Source organism: Trematomus bernacchii, unplaced genomic scaffold, assembly GCF_902827165.1.
Source record: "Trematomus bernacchii unplaced genomic scaffold, fTreBer1.1, whole genome shotgun sequence".
Classification (NCBI taxonomy): Eukaryota; Metazoa; Chordata; class Actinopteri; order Perciformes; family Nototheniidae; genus Trematomus; species Trematomus bernacchii.
The window spans coordinates 3,582,495-3,601,895 of record NW_022987839.1 but is presented as its reverse complement, the minus strand read 5'-3'; the positions used below and the strand labels follow the sequence as shown (position 1 = coordinate 3,601,895).

Here is a 19,401-nt window from a genome sequence, read left to right as displayed (position 1 = left end):
TATTTGTATTGAGAAGAAGCATACACGTGTAGGCAATAGTAAAGACTTCTTTGGGGTGGAAATCATGCTTCCCTTTTTCAACATAGAAGACAAACATAACAGCCAACAAGAAATAATAAAGAAAAAACAAAGCATGACAGGAATACCATACTTAATGACATACATAGTGTTTGTACTGAATTTCAAAAATAAATATGATGGCTTGCTTGTTGTCCAAAATATCTTAACGTAGGAGAAACACTAAAATGCTTGATTATTATCACTCAGATAATTATTTTTTTGATATTTCTGCAACTAGCAATTATTTTCCAGCTCTTTTCTAGAATTTTCATAATTATAGTTTTCTTAAAAAAGTGAGAAAGATGACAAATCCGGAACTGTCGAAAAAAGTGAAAAAAAATGTAGAAAAAAATGCCTGCAATTATTTATCAGAATCTCAGATTACATCTAAAAATCCCCCAAAAAATCCTTCTGAAAGCCTAAGGTTACATTTCCATTAATTAAACCAGATTTTTTTTTGTATTCCTTACTTTGTAATAGCCAGAACCAGAGAATTTTCCACATTTCTGCCTGAAAAACTCAACATTATAAACAGATTACTGTGTGTAAATGATCTGCATGGTATAAAGTGTCCATATTAATTTGTCCTTACACAGGCCGCTCTTGCAGACAGCCTCAGGACTGGAGTCAACTCGAGGAAAAACTTCGCCTGTCATGTCATCTCCTACTCTACAGCTGCCAGCCAATCAGCACGCTCCGTGGAAAACCTGCTGCGCTGCCTGGTTCAGGGGTTGAGGAAGATGAAAGATACTGAGGAGGAATCGCCTCTTCCCCATTCTTACAGGTAGAAACATCTTCAATTGTCCCTCAAAAAGTCTACAGGTACGTCTGAACTTTTGGCACTTACAGCTACTGCCTTTCCTTTGTTTTCATCACAGAGATTTGCTGTCTGAATTTGCCTCGAATTTGAGTGACATGAAGAAGAAAAAGCCTCTGGTGCTGCTGGTTGACGGGGCCGATCTGGTCCAGGATGACAGAGGTCAGCTCAGCTCTGAGTGGATCCCACAGCAGCTGCCACAGGTCAGTCACATGGAGGGAAAACTGATGGAAAACATACTATTCTAGTGAACCTACACTAACACTTCCTGCACTAGTGAGGCTTTCCATCCATCCAAAAATACCTAGAGTTTTTTTTAATATATTCGGAGTCCGGTGCCCAACCTTCTCTAGGCTTTTGTTTGGGCATTCTTGATTTAAATCTTTTGAACTTTTCTATAGGTGCAGACAGCTTTGCAGTCTCATGCCCTCTTATGCACAGTACATTGTCATTTACATGCTAATTAAAAAAACAATGGGATTCATTATTATAAAAATATATTTAGGTACATTTCTGCAGGACATTTTCAAGAAAAAATGTAAGAGATAAAGATTTATCAGTTGATATTATCAATTCATCAATCTTTAAACCGTTATTTCACATGAATAGGCCTTAGTTTTGTCACAGTCCATCTTCAAGAAATCTATAGACAACATAACGTTTCTAATATGTTCATTCAATACCGTATGTTTGAATGAAAAATGAAACCATTATCTACACTTGTTGCTTTGTTTATGGTAGATTTTGTAGGTGTTTTTCTGTTGACATTATCTTGTCAGGGTGTTTGTTTGGTGGTGAGCCAAAACTGACGGAAAACATACTATTCTAGTGAATCTACACTAAGACTTCTTGCACTGAACTTGTTACGTTCCAATCCTTCTCTCTTTTGTTGTATTTTAATATCCACATCTGACAATACTAAATGTTAAGCTAGAAAAATACCTCCACCGTATTTTTAAATGCTCAACAAAACCATTATCTATACTTGCTTTGTTTATAGTAGAATTTGTGTTTGTCTGCTTCATTGAAACTCAGATTCTCTATTATCTTGTCAGGGTGTTTGTTTGGTGGTGAGCATCACAACCAAAGCAGCGCTGTTACAAACCCTGGCCAAGAAACGAGGCACAGTGCTGTTTTCCCTCGGCCAGCTCACCATGCCGGACCGCAAGGAGATAGTCCGGAAGGGACTGGACTCCTTCGGGAAGAAACTCAGCGACTCTGCTTTCAACAACCAGGTTTGTCTTATATTGCTGCCATTGATACTCAGAAGTTGGCCCCCCCTGTAATTCAAATCTAATGTAACATCTATTCTTCGTCTGCTCGTCCAGCTCCAGACGCTGATCTCGAAGAAGGGTGCAGTGAGTCCTCTCTACCTGCACCTGGCCTGTGAAGACTTGAGGAACTTTTCCTCCTTTGATAAGGTTTTGTTACTGGAAATTTGTATTTCCACATGTATATTTTCCACATGTATATATATTATCTATCTATCTATCTATCTATCTATCTATCTATCTATCTATCTATCTATCTATCTATCTATCTATCTATCTATCTATCTATCTATCTATCTATCTATCTATCTATCTATCTATCTATCTATCTATCTATCTATCTATCTATCTATCTATCTATCTATCTATCTATCTATCTATCTATCTTTATTCATTCACATCAAGTCAGAGTTGATGTTTTGCGATCCTTGAACATCTGTAGTAAACTGTACAGTTATCTTTCTATTAGTTGCTGACATATTTCAGTGTGGACTGAGCAGGACAATGTTTATATTTAATCCACTGTTACTGATTATGCATTCCTACAAGCAGATGTTTGCTAATGTTTTTACCCTTGACATGTTACCCTGATACCACTTGCTTTATCATACTGTATTTCCTCTCTGTGTGCTCAGTTGACGGAGGGCCTGCAGTACTTGCCTCAGTCTCTGGGCGCGTTGGTGCAGTACAGCCTGGACCGACTCTGCTCGCAGCACAGATGCATGCTGGGACTCCGCTGGGCCCTGGCTGCTCTGACTGTCAGTCCCACAGGTAAGATTAATCAAGTCGTTACATAATTTACATTATTGTTGATCTTTATTGGGTAAATGAATAGATATGTAGAGAAAATGAGATTATACCCAAATTGGTAATTTCATTTTTTGTCATTTGCTGCCTCTCTTCTTCATCAACAGGCCTGAGGGAGAGAGACTTCTACTCTTTACTGAACACATGCAACGACTTATCCTCACAAGACGGAAAGGTCACATGGCAGGAAGTACTGCATCTGTCCAGGAAGCCCAAAGGACGCGTTCCCATGGCGAATTTCACCCTTATAGTGCAGAGTGTACAAAGGTATGAATCCTATGAGCGCAAATACAAATGATTATCCGTCACAAAAATGTCCCCTAGTTGACTCTGATTGCCTTTGAAATTAGTCTCGTAAAGGCTGACACAATGATTACCTTTCCATTTTTCATTACACAAAGCCATAACAGTAAGTGAAGCAGGCTCATTATTTGACTTTAATATCTGGTTACTACAATTTGACGTAATGTAACAGTCTGTAGATTTATGGGTATGAAGGTTTCAAATTAAATAATCTTTTAGACGTAACACGTGTTCACAGCACTGCACATACAGAGAAATGAAAGCACTGCATGTGACCTATCCTCGTATAAGAAGCACTGAGGTGTGGGTAGAACTTTAGAAATCAATCCTAAAGGAGGAAGAGATGTTAAACCTGTTTGAATCTGTATCTGCAGTCTGATTGGTCCGTCTCACTGCTACGACACTGACGACCTGCTGGCTCTGACCAATCCGGAGGTGAGGAAGGCCTTCGAGGACTTTTTACTCCCAATAGACAAATACAAAACCAGAGCTCACCTCGTCCTGGCAGGTAAAGTACACACAGTCGGTTTTAATATTGCCAATATGTTCGGGTAACAGTAACACAGGGGGAAATGTGTTGTCTGGGGATGTAAAATGATTGAAAGAGAAGGATGAAAAGAATAGAAAAAGGTTAGAAAAGTGTCAAAAGAACTATAATTTGATGGGAAGACTAGTGGTAGAGGAATGTGAGAATTTGTAGGGGTATTGCCAAATATCTGGAACAAACTACCAGAAATCTGCAGGTCCGCTGCAACTCTGACTACTTTTAAATCCAGGCTGAAGACTTTCTTTTTGCCGCTGCTTTTAATTGAACTATTCACATCTTACACTGCACCGTAACTGTTATTCATGTATCTTTCTAATGTGTTTTATGCTCTTAATGTCTTTCATTTTTGTAAAGCACTTTGAATTGCCTTGTGTGCAAAAGTGCTATATAAATAAACTTGCTTTGCCTGAATACAGTATACTTATTAAAGGCTGTATCTTGTATTCACTCTTGTATCTCTGTGTCTCTGTGCAGCTCATCTGTGGGCCCTCGCCGACTCTCAGGGCTCAGACTCCTTCCTGCACTGTGAGGCCGACTCTGTCCTGCACCTGCCTGCCTGCCTGGTAAACCACTCGTAACATAAGTTAAATAAAGCATGAGAAATAAATAGGTCTTCTGAAATACAAAATACAAGCACTCTATATATGTCTTCACTATGAACTCTTATCAAAGTGTTTAAATTGAGATTTTATCAGAAATCCTGCACACTGATAATCTTTTTTTGTTCTTTTTACTGAGTGAGTGAGGGTTTCAACCTGGTCAGAAATCCTCCTGAGTTCCACAGTTACTCATATTTACTGTAGATTTAACTGGCTTTTATTTGGCTTTGGTCAGATTCAAAGTGACCAGCTGGAGGCTCTTCATTCCCTGCTCTCCAACTACTACTTCCTGTATGCTAACGTGCGCCACAGCCTCATGCACCACCTCCTGGAGACCTACAGCTTGTATGGTGAGCATGCTTCACAGTACTGTATGATGAATGTGATAACACCTAACTAAGCTCCTTTTTAGATGCGTCACCCTTCAATCCTTTTTTTTTTTTCACAATTCAAAGGTTTTATTGTCATATGCACAAAGCTACAGTGGAGAAATGGCAATGAAATTCTTCTGACCTGAGCTTCTCCAACAATGCAACATATAAAATACAAAATAAAAAGTAGTGCAGAAAGTCTATATACATGTAAATAGAATATGGGATATGTACAAGAACAGAATATGAAATTAAATAATGTAAACTAAGACTCAATTAAATACGGTTTATTGCAGTGATAACTATTTATATAAATTAGTATATTGCAAGATGACAACAGGAATGTTTATCGGGGCTCAGGTGTTTAGCAGTCTAGTGGTTATCCTTCAATTGTGTGAAATGTATCTGAAATAGTTGCATGGGCAGGTTTACTCAGCAAACCTCGCCTTATTAAAAGATAGCTTTACAAAAAATCCTAATGTCTGCATCCTGTGAAATATTTCCTTTCCTGCAGATGACAAGCACAAGTCTGCACCCTCATGTAAGTGCTGGCAAATACATTCATTTTAAAGGTCACCTATTATGCAAAATACACTTTTTCATGTCTCTTCTACATCAACATGTGTCCCCTCTTCTTCATGTCTCTTCTACATCAACATGTGTCCCCTCTGTGTAAAGAGATTCTGAAAGTTTCAGGAAAAAAGATTCTCTCTCTTTTTGTCCTGATCCATTTATATAAAAACCTGTCTGAAAACGAGCTGATTAGATTTTGGCCACTTTATGATGTCATAACGATTGTTTGTCTTGTGTAACCATTAGCCAATCACCAACCAAGGTAACCCCCCCCCCCCACCTTATCACCTGAATCTCCTCCTAGAGCACCATCGTGTTCTTTTTAACCAAATATCTCTCAGAGGGGCATGGGGAGGGGCTCCATATTTTCATCTAAAGTAACAGACAGAGAATCTGCACTTTTGAAACAGGGCTGAAACAGAGGGGATTATGGGATGCTGCAATGATCTGTTTGGTGTTTGGAGCCAAACACTTCGGAGACATGTTTGTATATATCTGAGACCTATAATATATTGATGAAAAACAGTATAATAGGGGACCTTTAAATTCCTGCCAGGTGTTATTTATGAGTTCTTCTTACAAGTTTCTCTTTGTGCTCTCAGTACACTATGAGGGTCGTCTGGAGGACTGCCGGAGTTTCCTGCAGCGTCAGGGCCGGCTCCTCTCCTCCTGGCCGGCTCTGTTCGTTCAGCAGGCCCTCAACGAGCCTTCATATAGCTCCGCTCACACCTGGGCACAAGGCCTGATGGGAAAAGGAGGAGCCCGGGTAGTTGAGTGGCAAAACAACGACCGTAAGATTCATCACGAGACCAGGTAAGCAGGTTGTATTAAAAAAAAAAAAAATTCAAAGTCAACTTTATTGTCAATCTTTCAGTTTGTGTTTACAGACAGAGAGATCGAAATACCGTAATCCCGAATACAAAAATACAATATATATAAAAATATGTATAAAATATGTATATCCTATATATACACAATCAACAGACACATTTATACATATGCACACATTAAGATAAAAGCACAACAATCAATATATACAAAATAACAGTCACTTCAATATCTTTGGGAATGTACATTAGTGCAAGATTGTCCATAGCAGCGTAAAAAGTGTCTGGTGCTGGATTTGAGTGTCTGAGTGTGTGTGGGGTGTTAAAGTCCAGTGGGCAAAGTGGTTAGAAAAAAGTGCTTTAGGATAGTTCCCTTAATTCAATATATGCCGGTGCGGTTTTTCGTAAATCTGTTAAATTCGACCGATTTAATTTTTTTTCATCTTCAGCTATCTTCTATTTTTTGACCTCAGTTTTTGATTAAATATTTATGTGTAGTAATGTGTTGATGGTCTCCTGTGTTTCTTCGCAGTGAGCTGGTGTCAACCTTCTTCTCTGAACCCACCTGTGTGGTGGTGAGCCCGGACGCAGAGCTGATGGTGGTTGGCACTGGAAAGGGAACGCTGCATTTCATCAACACTCAGACCGGACAGGTACAGACCCATTTTCCAGTAGAAAGGTTTTTTTTTTGCCTCCCTTTTAATGTGTCAATGTATTATCACGATGCCCGTTTTTGACTGGATGATTCGTATTTATTGTTTCGTATTGGCAAATGAGTAGAAAACCTAAAAGAAATTATTCATTTTCAGTTAACATTAAATATATTTAAATGGACACAGGAAATCAGAAAATCTGACTACATGTACACTATAGGTACCATGTGGAAAGGCAGAAGGTTAGTATCAGTATTTTATCCTGACATACTGTAGTCAGAGTGACACTCTCCTTGTTTCTTGTTAGTTTTACGCACATGCTAATATGTAAAAAGAAAAGAAAATAGACACTCCAGGAGAAATCTTGTTTGAATGTCTGACAAAAAATACTGTGCAGTTTTCATGCATCTTACTTTAACATCTAATGTGAACTCTCTCTCTTGGCTTTGAACAGGAAGTGAAATCGCTGGTGAGCAGCTGTGACGGCATCTCCAGCTGTGTCTTTTTATTGGACGGACGTCTTGCCACAACCTCCTTTGATGGACGAATAGAGATTTGGGACATCGGGAATGGCTGCAGGTGAGAAGAGAGTTTGAAGAAAATGACAACAAATCCAGGGTTTTTCTTATTTGGAACAGGCTGGTGATTCTTGAATAAACTGTTTCTTCTTCCTGCAGGACTGCTCTCATTGAGGGCCACACTAATGTGATAACAGCTAGTGACCTCACTGCAGACAGGAAGCACCTGGCCACTGTGTCTCTGGACTTCATGCTGAAAGTGAGTCTCAAGAACATCACGTTTAACACGTGTCATTAATTCTGCATTCCTAGAAAACCCATTTCCTGCAGCTAATGGGGATTTGAATATCTATAATGGCATTTAACGCAGTCACATTAAACTGTCAACTTTTATTAAATTGTACCTTTCACAAAAAAAACGATCAATGTTATCTATCCTTAAATATGTGATCAGAATCAGAAACAGGTTTATTACCAGGTAGGTTTACACGTGCGAGGAATTTGAATTAAAAATACAGGTAGAGAACTAGAAAAATATTTAAAACAATATAAAATATAACAGTATTTACATTGCAATGGAATAAAAATGAATAAAATATGGAAAAAAAAATGGCAGTAATAAAAAAAAGCAAACGGATATTGTTGTACATTGTGTGCATTAATGTGTAATAACTGATGTTTTTCTGATTTTGCAGGTGTGGTCCTCTACTAAAGGTAAAGAGGTGGCGGCCCTGCCCAGCTCCAGCCCTCTGAACTGTGTGACCTTTGACCCTGAAGGTCACCTGCTGGCGGCTGGGTGCTGGGATGGGAACGTGATAATGTGGAACTGGCTCCAGAATGAAACTCTCACAGTGAGTTATCAAGATATTTTTTTATGTTAGAAACAAAACAAACAATAATTATAATTATTACAAAGAGAAGCAAAATTAAAAGAACGTTCAAGGTATACAAAAATAAGTTCTCAAATAGTTTCTGTCATGTTCAAAAGGGGCAAGAATAATCTTAAAACCGTTTCTGGTCCTACCCCCTCTAGCGTACATTCTTCATGAAAATCATGGTTTAGGTCATTGTCAAGATATTCCTACAGGGAGCTTAAGTCAGTTTCATGCTCACTAATCCAGGTAGTCTGTTGGGGCTGAAGACAAGTACATTTCATTTTATAATGGAGCAACTGTTACAAAATCTAATTTCCCCTGAAAAAATTAAATATTGTGATTGGGATTATTTCTCTTCTTTGTATTCCCTCAGTCCCTGTGCGGTCACCAGAGCTCAGTGCGCAGCCTCTCCTTCTCCCCCTCCTCCTCCATGCTCTGCTCCGGCTCCATCTCTGGAGAGGTGCGGGTGTGGTCCGTGCCCACCTCCACCTGTGTGGGGTGTTTCCAGGCTCACAGTGGGGCCACGGAGGCCCTCACCTTCCTGGATGAAGGGAGCATGCTGCTGAGCGCCGGCTCCGATCACATGGTGAGGCTGCCCTACTAGAGACCGGAATAATAAACTCTTTCTATTTAAAGGTCACCTATTATGCAAAATACACTTTTTCATGTCTTTTATACATAAACATGTGTCCCCTCTGTGTAAAGAGACTCTGAAAGTTTCAGGAAAAAATATTTGCTCTCTTTTTGTCCTGATCCATTTATATAAAAACCTGTCTGAAAATGAGCTGATCAGATTTTGGCCACTTTATGATGTCATAATGATGTTTTGTCTTGTGTAACCATTAGCCAATCACCAACCAAGGTAACCCCCCCCCCCCCACCTTATCACCTGAATCTCCTCCTAGAGCACCATTGTGTTCTTTTTAACCACATATCTCTCAGAGGGGCGTGGGGAGGGGCTCCTTATTTTCATCTAAAGTAACAGACAGAGAATCAGCACTTTTGAAACAGGGCTGAAACAGAGAGGATTATGGGATGCTGCAATGATCTGTTTGGTGTTTGGAGCCAAACACTTCAGAGACATGTTTGTATATATCTGAGACCTGTAATATATTGATGAAAAACAGTATAATAGGGGACCTTCAAACAAAACACGTTGGAATGCTATTTTTCTGAATATGAAAACACACATATAATAATAATGCAGTCCCTTTTTTTAGGATATGGAGCACACTGTCACTATATTTAAAATAACAATAGCCTCTGTGTCTTCTTGTCCTTCTGTGAAACAGCTGCAGCTCTGGTCAGGAGGACTCGGGCGTTCAGTCGCTGCATTAAAAAGTGATAAAGTAAGCTCCCCTATTTGTCTTGTGTGCCACTTCATGCCATAGTCTGTGTGATTGAACAGTAAGGGCATAATTTAAAGAATGATTGCTGCCAATAAAAAATAAAAAAAGAGAAAAGGTTTATCTTTTTTTGACATACGTACATGCTTTATTTCCCCTCCCAATCGTGTTTCAGTGTGAGCAGGAGCCTCCTCTGAAGAAGATGAAGTCTGCTGCCTCTCAGCCGGCTGCTCTCTGTGTGGCTGTTAACGGGGACTTTGCTGCTGTGGGTTACCACGGAGACGGCATCAAACTCTTCAGTCTTGAGTCAGGTGTGTAAATGAGCAAGGAAGGAAAATAAATACTGAATTATAGTATTTTCTAGATTGAATCACTGTCAATCTGACTATTAAACCAGTTTGTCTATATATATATATATATATATATATATATATATATATATATATTACTTACTTATTTAATTACGTACTTACAGTCAGGGCTGGATGGCAGAGTACATATGGCCCAAATGCATAATACCATTTATTCTCTCTAATTACTTACTTACATACTTACTTACTTGATTACTTACTTACTCACTTACTTACTTATTAACTGACTTACTCACTTACTTCCTTACTAACTTACTAACATACTTACTTACTCACTAACTTACTTAATTACTTACTCACTTACTTAATTACTTACTTGATGACTTACTAACTTACTTACTAACTTACTTACTTACTAACTAACTAACTTACTTAATTACTAACTTACTTACTTACTTTCTTACTTACTTACTTACTTTCTTACTAACTTACTTACATACTTACTTACTCACTTACTTATTCACCAACTTACTTACTTATTTACTTAATTACTTACTTACTAACTTACTTACTTCCTTTCTTACTTACTTACTAACGTTCTTACTTACTTACTTACTCACTTACTAACTTACTTACTAACTTACTTACTTGATTTCTTACTTGCTTACTTACTTACTACCTTACTTACTTACTTGATTACTTACTTACTTACTTACTTACTTACTAACTTACTTACTAACTTACTTACTTACTTGCTTACTTGCTGAACTGGTCGACAAACAAACCATTCCTGTTTCTATCTGAATGTTAGGAGAGAGGATCTGGGACTCGGGGTCCCTGGATGTGTCGGTGCTGTGCCTGCTGTGGGTCGTTCTGGACTCTGAGCAGACCCAACTTGAGCTGCTGCTGTCGGGAGGAAGTGACAAACGTGTGAGGGTCTGGAAGAGAAAGCTGACAGAGGAGGGGCTGCTGGAAGGCCTGGAAATGGTGTCAATGTTTGGTGTAATGGGCGGCATCCTGGCATTCACACAGAACTCCACGAGCCTGGCCACATCCTCAGGTATATTGAAGTGACTGTTATTCTGTTATTTTGTATATATTGATTGTTGTGGTTTTATCTTAATGTGTGCATATGTATAAATGTGTCTTTGATTGTGTATATATAGGATATACATATTTTATATATATTTGTTATTGTATTCGGGATTGTGGGAAACGGTATTTCGATTTCTGTCTGTACACACAAACTGAAAAAGATTGACAATAAAGTTGACTTTGACTAATAATTTATGTTATAATGCTTTCTATAGATAGATACTCTATTTATATATTTTCTACTGTAGATATGTATTTATTAACATTTATTTTATTTTGTATAATATTCTGAACTGATTTACCGCTCTGCTTTCCTTCTAAAATTAGAAAGCTTTCCCATTGCTCTGTGGAAGTTGAGCAATCTGACCTTCGACTGGTCTGACTTAGAGCCTTATGAGGTCCTGAGGGGCCACATTGGGGGGGTCACCTGTCTGGCGTTCAGCCCTGATGGTGGACAGCTACTGTCCGGTGGAAAAGATCAGGTAAAATACTATGTTTGTGTTTAAGTGTTGTAACTAGGCCTGTACCAATAGATCAAAATGCATTCATTTGTTTGCTGAGCAGCCTCTTTTTATTTCTTCCATATCTTCCCATCTGATATTAATATAGTATTTCTACACATTCGCAGTTTCTAACATTATTATTTTTATTATTTATTGTATTTTGTCTTAATTATATTTGTTGAAAAAAGATAAACATTTCTAAAAAGGCAGTCAAGTTTGCTCTACCGAAAAGAGGCAGATCCCATATTATCGAAATATCTTAAGACGTTCATTAAAGAAAGTTGATTAGATTTACAAATAAATGTCAGGACATATTTGGTCAAATGTAGGATTTTGTCCTAAAATATAGAAATGCATTTGACAGAGTAATAGAGACACGTGTCGGGGTAACAGGTATAACTCAGTACTGTTTGTTTCAGGCTCTGATGGTGTGGGACGTGAGCTCGTCTCCTGCTGTCCTCTCTAAGTCGCTCCCTCACTCTCACAAAGACTGGATCACCGGCTGCGTTTGGACTCCAGACTGCGTGGTGAGTCTCCATTTAACCAACCTGAGTTACACGTCTACCCCCAAAAATACAGCTTTTACCTGAGAGTCATGTTTCTACAGTATACACAAAAAAGTACACACAATTAGGTATATTGATGCAATATATGCAAAATAATAGGATGTTTTTAGAAGAGCATTTAAATTATAGGAAACTGCAGTTCAAACTGAAATAAGTGATTAACTTGATCATGTGAATTTAAAACAGATCTAAATCCTCAACATAATTAATAAAGTACCTTCAATATATTCTCTTCAATATACACTTCCTTGTAGAAGACTTGATGTCACCTGTCGTATCTATTGAGTAGTGCTTGGTCTGTCCATAAAGTGCAGTATATTCTTTCAGATAAGCACTTCAAACGACGGGAGGCTTTGTTTATGGGATCTGCAGGCGGGCCAATGTCTCAGAGAAATCTCCTGGAAGAATCCTCTCACATCTGTCTGCTGTCTGGTGAGTCGGTTATACATTTCAGAGAAAAATACAGGATGTGTTGTGTCCTTCTCCCCTTTTTAAAAACCTTTAAGAATTTAAAAGTATGGATGGTTGTGTTGACATGTTGTTTATGTGTGCAGGGCCGGTATGTGATGGCTGGCTGTTCAGAGGGAGCACTACATGTGTGGAACTGGGAAACAAGTACAGAGATCTGCCACATTGCTGCACACAAGCAACGAATTCACCACTGCTCCCTCCTACCAAATACAGGTGAGGCTGCTGGGAAATGAGTACATGTAACCGGTGTCAATAAGCGGTGTCTGCGTTGTGTTGTTGATGGATGAGACCCGAGCCAGCATACAGTCGAGGCGATCTCCGTTTATTCACTGACAATCTGACAATATACAACAAATCAGTCGTTATATTATATTTCTTTTAATACCTGCTTTGTTTTTAAGACAAGAACAAAGAAATCAACCCAGAAGAAATGACTGTTTTGACTGCGTCTGATGATGGCACAGTGCAGCTATGGAAACCACTACAGGTCAGTCAAAATGAATGGGGAAGTGGGTTTTAAAGGGGTTTTCAAAATTAAATCAAACATTTGTCTCATATTATTAAATGTAATGTTTGTCCTGTTCATGCTAATAGTTTTTTTCAAAACATTTCTTGGGTTTATTTTAGATTTATAGCAAAAGTGACTTTTCTTCCTGTTGTGAGCATAATGAAAGAGTGAATAATGTGTGTTTTTTGTGTGACACTGTGTGTTGTTTGTGTGTCCTCTCTCACATGTTGTGTCTTTGTTACAGGTGGAGCACATCAGCACCTTCCAGGGTCACAGCGGTGCGATATGTGGAGTTGTTCCCAAAGAAGGTCACCCAGAATTCCTCACTGTTTCCGAAGACTGCTCATTGAGATGCTGGAAGTGGACAACAGGTAATACTTAATCAGATCAGCGTGACTTTTTATTGTGTCTTTTAAAAAAAAAGTTTTTCAAGTTAAAGATCACATATCAAGCTCATTTTCATGGTTATATTTTATAAATACTGTGACATGTTTCCATGCTTTAATGTTCAAAAAACTGCAGCAACTTCTTTTCACCCTCTGTCTGAAACCAGAGCGCAGTCTGCTCTGATTGGTTAGCTTCCCGGCTCTGTTGTGATTGGTCAACGTCTTAGAGATGTCTCGCGCCTTAGCCTATCACGTCCAATATGTTGGAGCACTAAACCTTAGGAAAACTTCCTAAAGCGTAATGTGGCCAAAAAGAGCGAATAGATCTCTGTAGGAATGAATATATTGAGTGTGTGCGTTTGACCTTCATTTTGAAATCTCCCAAACTGTGTCTCCAGAGAGTCCTCCCTGTCAGCAAGGTCCAGTCTCCGCTGTGTGCTTCTCTCAGAGAGGGGATTTGATTTTTGCTGGTTATGAAACCGGTTTTCTGGAAGTATGGCAGCACAACACTGTGGTGGGCCACAAGCAGGTGAACACATACACAAGAACAAAGGATGTAAGCTGACCGCCTGTTTGTTTGTGTGCCTGTGTTAATCACACTGTGTGTCTGTTTGCATGCATCAGACTTCAGACAGCCCCATCAAAGCGATCTGCTTCATGCCTGATGGACAGTTTGCTGTCAGCTACTTAAAGCCAGCTGTAGACGTGTGGAAGCTGGTGTGGAACCAACAGCACAGCACTGCAAGGTAACAAACATAAGAACAGTCCTACTATCAAGCTACTATACAGGAAATATGTTTAACTTATTTGAATCCGAATTTATTAACAAATTCCCCGAAGAAGTGTACAAAGATATAGGTGTTAAACGTATTTTGAAAATTAAATATGCCAATATTTTTGACCAAATATCTTGATATTGCAAAGATATTCTATACTTGCATAAAAAAGTAGTATTTGTATACCTTGCTAGGCTTTGTATACCTATGTAGTTTTATGTTTTGAGAGCATTTCATCAAACCTAAATCCTGTATGCTTATTTGATCTGAATTTCTTTTTTAAATCACTGACCGAACCTAATTTAGTTTGGCTTCATGCAATTTTGAAAGATTTCTTCCATATATGTTTTGTGTTGTCTGTGTTGATACAGCAGAATAGAAGTGGAAAAAAACAGTAGATGAAAGTGTGAATAAGTCAGTCAAATTAACCTGAAACCTAAATTAATTAACTAATTCCATAGAGACTTAAAAATAACTCAGGTAAGGTGTTTGGAGTTTGTTTCTTTGCACTAACCAGTCCTGCTGTGTCTCTCTCTGCAGCCTGCTGAAGGTCACCACACACACAGTGAAAGACCAGGTGGTCCGTCTCCACTTCTGCACCATCCTGATCGGTGTGTCGGATATTGGATCAATATTTGATGTCACAAAGTCCGGGAGTGAATCGTGGCAACACAAAATCTCTCGGTAACACTATAGACTGGACAATATTTACGAAATAAATTTGAACATGTTTCAATCAATCAATCAATCAATCAATGTTTATTTATATAGCCCAATATTACAAATGTTACATTTGTCTCATTGGACTTCACAGTTTGTACAGAATATGATTTTTTAGGGTTGCTTAAGAGAAACCTCTTAATGAAAATCTTTATCATTATTTCCATTTTTTTTTCTTGTAGTGTGTTAAGGTTAAGGTTAGTTAATTTGTATGGCACATTTTAAGACACAGAGGCAATTCAAAGTGCTTCACATAGGCATTCAACACATACTAATTAAAAACAAAACAAAAAAGAAATGTCATAAAAGCGATAAAATACTGGCTGCAACTAAAAGTGCAATGATGGTTAAAGGAGCTGTGTTTTTTTTTTTACTTTTACACTGAGTTTTTTTATTTTCTCAATCCCCAAATAATAAAAACAGACTTAATAATAACAGACTTATTCATGTGTTTTTTTCCCTTTTTACAGTTTAGAAAACTCAGTCCGGTTTTTGGGGATGATCCGTAACGATGAGAAAAGCATGTGGCTGGTGGGCGAGGAGGACGGAGGACTCAAAGTCGGGTTCTTTGTGAGTTTTGCACTACTGATATTTGAATTACACTTCACATCATATCATAATGAGGCTAAGGAAATGTTTTGTGTGGCCCTAAGATGTATTTGTTAAGTATAAAGTATTGTCAATTTAAAGACATTACCTGGCAATCATTTAAAAAAAACTAAAAAAAGCTAGTAGTTCAATAAAAAATATTTAGATTAGATTAAATCGGATTAGTTTATATACAATTTATTGATGCCAAATTAGGAAATTGTTTGAATTCAGATAAAACCGAAATTTATTAATTACTTATAGGTTGGACAGTTATTTAAATTTGCTGTGCAATTTGTTACAAAATACTTTGATGGATTGAGAGTGTATTTTAAATACTTAAATACATGATATAATATTTGATTTTATTCTCAAATAACACGCATATTCACCCCCAGGTTTTAACTGCAGAAAAATACAATAATCCTGATCACACTTTGTGGCTAAATGCAGCTGCATCACATGACAGCTCCAGTAACGTGCTCACTGTGAACCAGCGAATCTCTTTGTGTTCCCTGGACTGCAGGGTCAGGGTTTACTCAAAGCTTTGTTTAGGTTGTTGTTAGCATTGGGGGGAAGGGGATGGGGGTTGCTTTTCCATTGCTTCTATGTTTTGTATCACACTCAGATCTTAGAAATGTAATTACACCAACTTATTGCTTTATCAACGTGGCCTCACTGTTCTTTGTTCGATTTCATGTGTGATTATGTAAATATGTAAATACACTCAGACCCATATTGAGTCAACAAAATGCCCCAAAGTTTATTTGAACTTTTATTTTATCTTGGTTTCTTTATAGGGTATAGTTACAGACAGTCAAACATTTCCACATTTCTCTATTTTTAATTACTTGTGTTTTTTAAATACATTTTCTTGTGGTTGTATTTTGTATTTTATTTTGATACATTTAATGACCATGTTTCTGATTCAGTAAAAATATACTTTTTGATATATGTGTGCCAATCTCTGAGTACCACATGTTTCATTCATAGAAAATATTGATTGATGTCCTCTCTTTCCTCAGTTCGCCATGGGCCCCGAGTATAGTTTTTACCCATCTTTAGGCACCGTGGATCTATTCACCGATGAAGAGGAGAAGAAGGGGTGCCTGATCACGGCTGGAACTTTGGACAAAGGTACTAACATCTAATTTAAATACTGTTTCCGCTGCCGCTGATACACTCACTCCTACTTTTACATCAAGCATCTTTCTATTTTATATTTGTACTGGCAAGATTTTAAATATGTCAGTTTATATGATGTGCTCTATATGTTTTCAGATTTGGTCGTGTGTGGGGACATAAAAGGCAACATGTGGTTCAACCAGATTTCAGAGGGTTCCTCATGGAGCAGCAGAAAACCTGTAAGAGCTCATCAACTCTGTAGCACACAAATAAACACACCATTCACTTGAATAAGGAAATTATAGTTACAATGTTTACATATAGTTTCAGTGAGCTATTGCAACTACTTTCAACAATGACTGCAACATCGTTTGTTAGTGATCATCATTGACTCGTCACAAAATGTCACAAAATAGTGAAAAAGATTGCCAATCTCAAATTCCTTGAGCCCAAAATGGCAACTACAGAGTCTTGTTTAATCAAACATTAATTCAAAACCCCAAACGTATTTAATGTACCATTTAAAAACAACATAGAAAGGCCACAAATCCCTACAATTGCAAAACTACAAACATCAATTATTTTGGCATTTCTAATCAATAGATTGTTAAAATCTTATCAGAATTGTTGATTAAGATTTGTATTCAAAGATTCCTCACTACTTCAACTATAAACTGCCCTTATTTTTTTTAATCTTTTAAGATATTTTTTGGGCCAGAGAGTGCCTTTATTTTATGGATACAGCATTGAAAGGGGAAGACGCAGGGGATGACATTACCCCTAATTTAAATCTTAGTTAACTACAAGAATAAAAAAAGCATGATTGCCAATAACCAGGCCGGGAAATAAAGCAAACATCAGACCTTATTGGCGGTGACATCACTTTGTATTGTTGTTAATGTGGATGTGTTATCTCCAGGCCCACAGTGACAGGATCAGTGTGTTGAAACTCACTGACTGCAGCATCATCTCAGCCTCCTACGACTGGACGGTGAAGCTGTGGGACAGAAACACCAAGAAACAGGTACGTCAGAGGATTAAAGAACAGTTATGGAAACAAGATTGTTCACACTGAGGAGAATATTTGGACGAGAAGATTGATACCACTCTCATATTCGTGTGTTAAATATGAAGCTACAGCACGAAGACTGAATCAGAATCTGATTGTTTGCTCAGGAGGTTTTCAATTACAATACATCTGGTGTTTGAATATTAAAGGTGTGGCTGCATAAAAATAAGCATAGTAAAAGAAAAGTAAACAAACATACATTTAGAAAGAATGACTATATAAATATCTAAAGAGAATAAAAGAATATAAGAAAAATAATACAGCAAGCCGGCCTTTGTCTACAGTTATAATAAAACATCCAAATACCAATAAAAAGTCTTAAATCTGCATAAAATGGTAACATTTTTTACTTAGATTATTTTAAACTGTCTTCAAATAAATATTAACTTTCCGCTGCCCTTCTCTCTCTCCCTTCAGGTGGGCATGTTTGTGTGTGGAGGTCCGGTCCTGCACTTGGAGTTGAACCCTGAGAAACCCACTGAAATGGTTTGTGGTGACGGACAGGGAAAACTCTACTTCCTCTCGTGGAAGGAATAATACTCAAGATATATGTCATATACTGCATTTAGGAAAACTACTGCAACGCTAGAGCACTAACCAAAGATTGTTTGGGAATGTTTTGCCTACTCTTTGCTTTAATGAAGGTGATTGTGCACTATATAAAGGTTAAATGTTTATTGGAATACTTTATTTATCCTATATAGGGTCATTTATATCACATACAGGGATCTGCATCTATGTAATAGTTGCAAATATATGTTAACATGTGCCTTTAAATTAGATGGAGGAAAAAGCTTGCAAATGTAGCAAAAATAAAAAAAGCCCTTAAAGGTTTTGTCAGGTATCATTTTGTGAAAGTTCCATTAATTATTGTTTGTTTAATTGTTCAAAATAACAATGTGGGATATGAAACACAGAAAAATGACAAATATATTTTCTTTGATGATAAGTTGAATGTTCAAATTGACAGTTTGTCGTTGTTTTGTTGTTGTTTTTGTTTGTAAGGGTTATTTACAGAGTTGTTCTATTAAACAAAAAAGGTGTGGTGACACATTTGTAATTGTCAGATTTGTGTGTAAATCGTGGAATGTAAAAGGAGATGAATCCAAAACTCTGCACTCTGCAAGGGACCGAGTTCAGCTGAGACACCGATGGCAGACATGTAAACACAGCTTATCAGATAATGCTTTTACAGCTCTGTTATCTGCACTCAATTGCTACTGCTGTATTGACGATGGGTCACATTTAGTGCAATAAAACATGTTAAGTAAATAAAGCTTTTCCCACTGCTGCACACTGAATTTGTATGTTTTTGCCATTTAATTAATACAAATTTGAAGCTTAATGGGATACTATTTATTGCATACAAATTTGGCAGTATATTTTATTTAAGATTTTTTTTTATGTTGGTGCAATACTTTTGTACTTAAACATTTCAAGTACTTTACTTAAGTAAAATGTTGAGGTACTTTTCTTGAGTATTTTCATTTTATGCTACTTTGTACTTCTACTCCACTACATTTATTTAATACCTTTAGTTACTTTACAGATTTAGATTAATAATGTGAAATATAATAAACACTTAAATCAGACTTTAGTTATACCTGGAGTAAATTCACAAGCTACCCTGCAGTATACAAAGTCATTAAAACTAGCTGCACATTTACCAGCTTTGATAACACTTTAATTATCAATAATTATAAAACATATCATATA

At 37.4% G+C, this 19,401-nt stretch overlaps 1 protein-coding gene across 1 annotated transcript in view; it reads left to right on the top strand.

Annotated features, from left to right (window-relative positions):
- The window catches only part of tep1 (telomerase-associated protein 1), a 32,163-nt gene extending 13,177 nt beyond the window's left edge, over positions 1 to 18,986 (top strand). Inside the window, exons 24-56 of the mRNA XM_034153243.1 lie at positions 657 to 844; positions 939 to 1,080; positions 1,933 to 2,112; positions 2,206 to 2,298; positions 2,784 to 2,919; positions 3,063 to 3,222; positions 3,633 to 3,766; positions 4,280 to 4,368; positions 4,640 to 4,754; positions 5,290 to 5,316; positions 5,951 to 6,161; positions 6,708 to 6,828; positions 7,283 to 7,407; positions 7,506 to 7,605; positions 8,042 to 8,197; positions 8,595 to 8,807; positions 9,514 to 9,570; positions 9,743 to 9,878; positions 10,690 to 10,938; positions 11,301 to 11,455; positions 11,896 to 12,003; positions 12,370 to 12,474; positions 12,597 to 12,726; positions 12,915 to 13,000; positions 13,266 to 13,392; positions 13,806 to 13,936; positions 14,032 to 14,153; positions 14,724 to 14,867; positions 15,374 to 15,473; positions 16,517 to 16,628; positions 16,773 to 16,855; positions 17,536 to 17,640; positions 18,103 to 18,986. Of these exons, the coding sequence (XP_034009134.1) occupies positions 657 to 844; positions 939 to 1,080; positions 1,933 to 2,112; positions 2,206 to 2,298; positions 2,784 to 2,919; positions 3,063 to 3,222; positions 3,633 to 3,766; positions 4,280 to 4,368; positions 4,640 to 4,754; positions 5,290 to 5,316; positions 5,951 to 6,161; positions 6,708 to 6,828; positions 7,283 to 7,407; positions 7,506 to 7,605; positions 8,042 to 8,197; positions 8,595 to 8,807; positions 9,514 to 9,570; positions 9,743 to 9,878; positions 10,690 to 10,938; positions 11,301 to 11,455; positions 11,896 to 12,003; positions 12,370 to 12,474; positions 12,597 to 12,726; positions 12,915 to 13,000; positions 13,266 to 13,392; positions 13,806 to 13,936; positions 14,032 to 14,153; positions 14,724 to 14,867; positions 15,374 to 15,473; positions 16,517 to 16,628; positions 16,773 to 16,855; positions 17,536 to 17,640; positions 18,103 to 18,222 (4,260 nt within the window). The 3' untranslated portion in view covers positions 18,223 to 18,986. The remainder of the gene's footprint in view (positions 1 to 656; positions 845 to 938; positions 1,081 to 1,932; positions 2,113 to 2,205; positions 2,299 to 2,783; positions 2,920 to 3,062; positions 3,223 to 3,632; positions 3,767 to 4,279; positions 4,369 to 4,639; positions 4,755 to 5,289; positions 5,317 to 5,950; positions 6,162 to 6,707; positions 6,829 to 7,282; positions 7,408 to 7,505; positions 7,606 to 8,041; positions 8,198 to 8,594; positions 8,808 to 9,513; positions 9,571 to 9,742; positions 9,879 to 10,689; positions 10,939 to 11,300; positions 11,456 to 11,895; positions 12,004 to 12,369; positions 12,475 to 12,596; positions 12,727 to 12,914; positions 13,001 to 13,265; positions 13,393 to 13,805; positions 13,937 to 14,031; positions 14,154 to 14,723; positions 14,868 to 15,373; positions 15,474 to 16,516; positions 16,629 to 16,772; positions 16,856 to 17,535; positions 17,641 to 18,102) is intronic.
- The last annotated feature ends 415 nt before the right edge of the window (positions 18,987 to 19,401 follow it).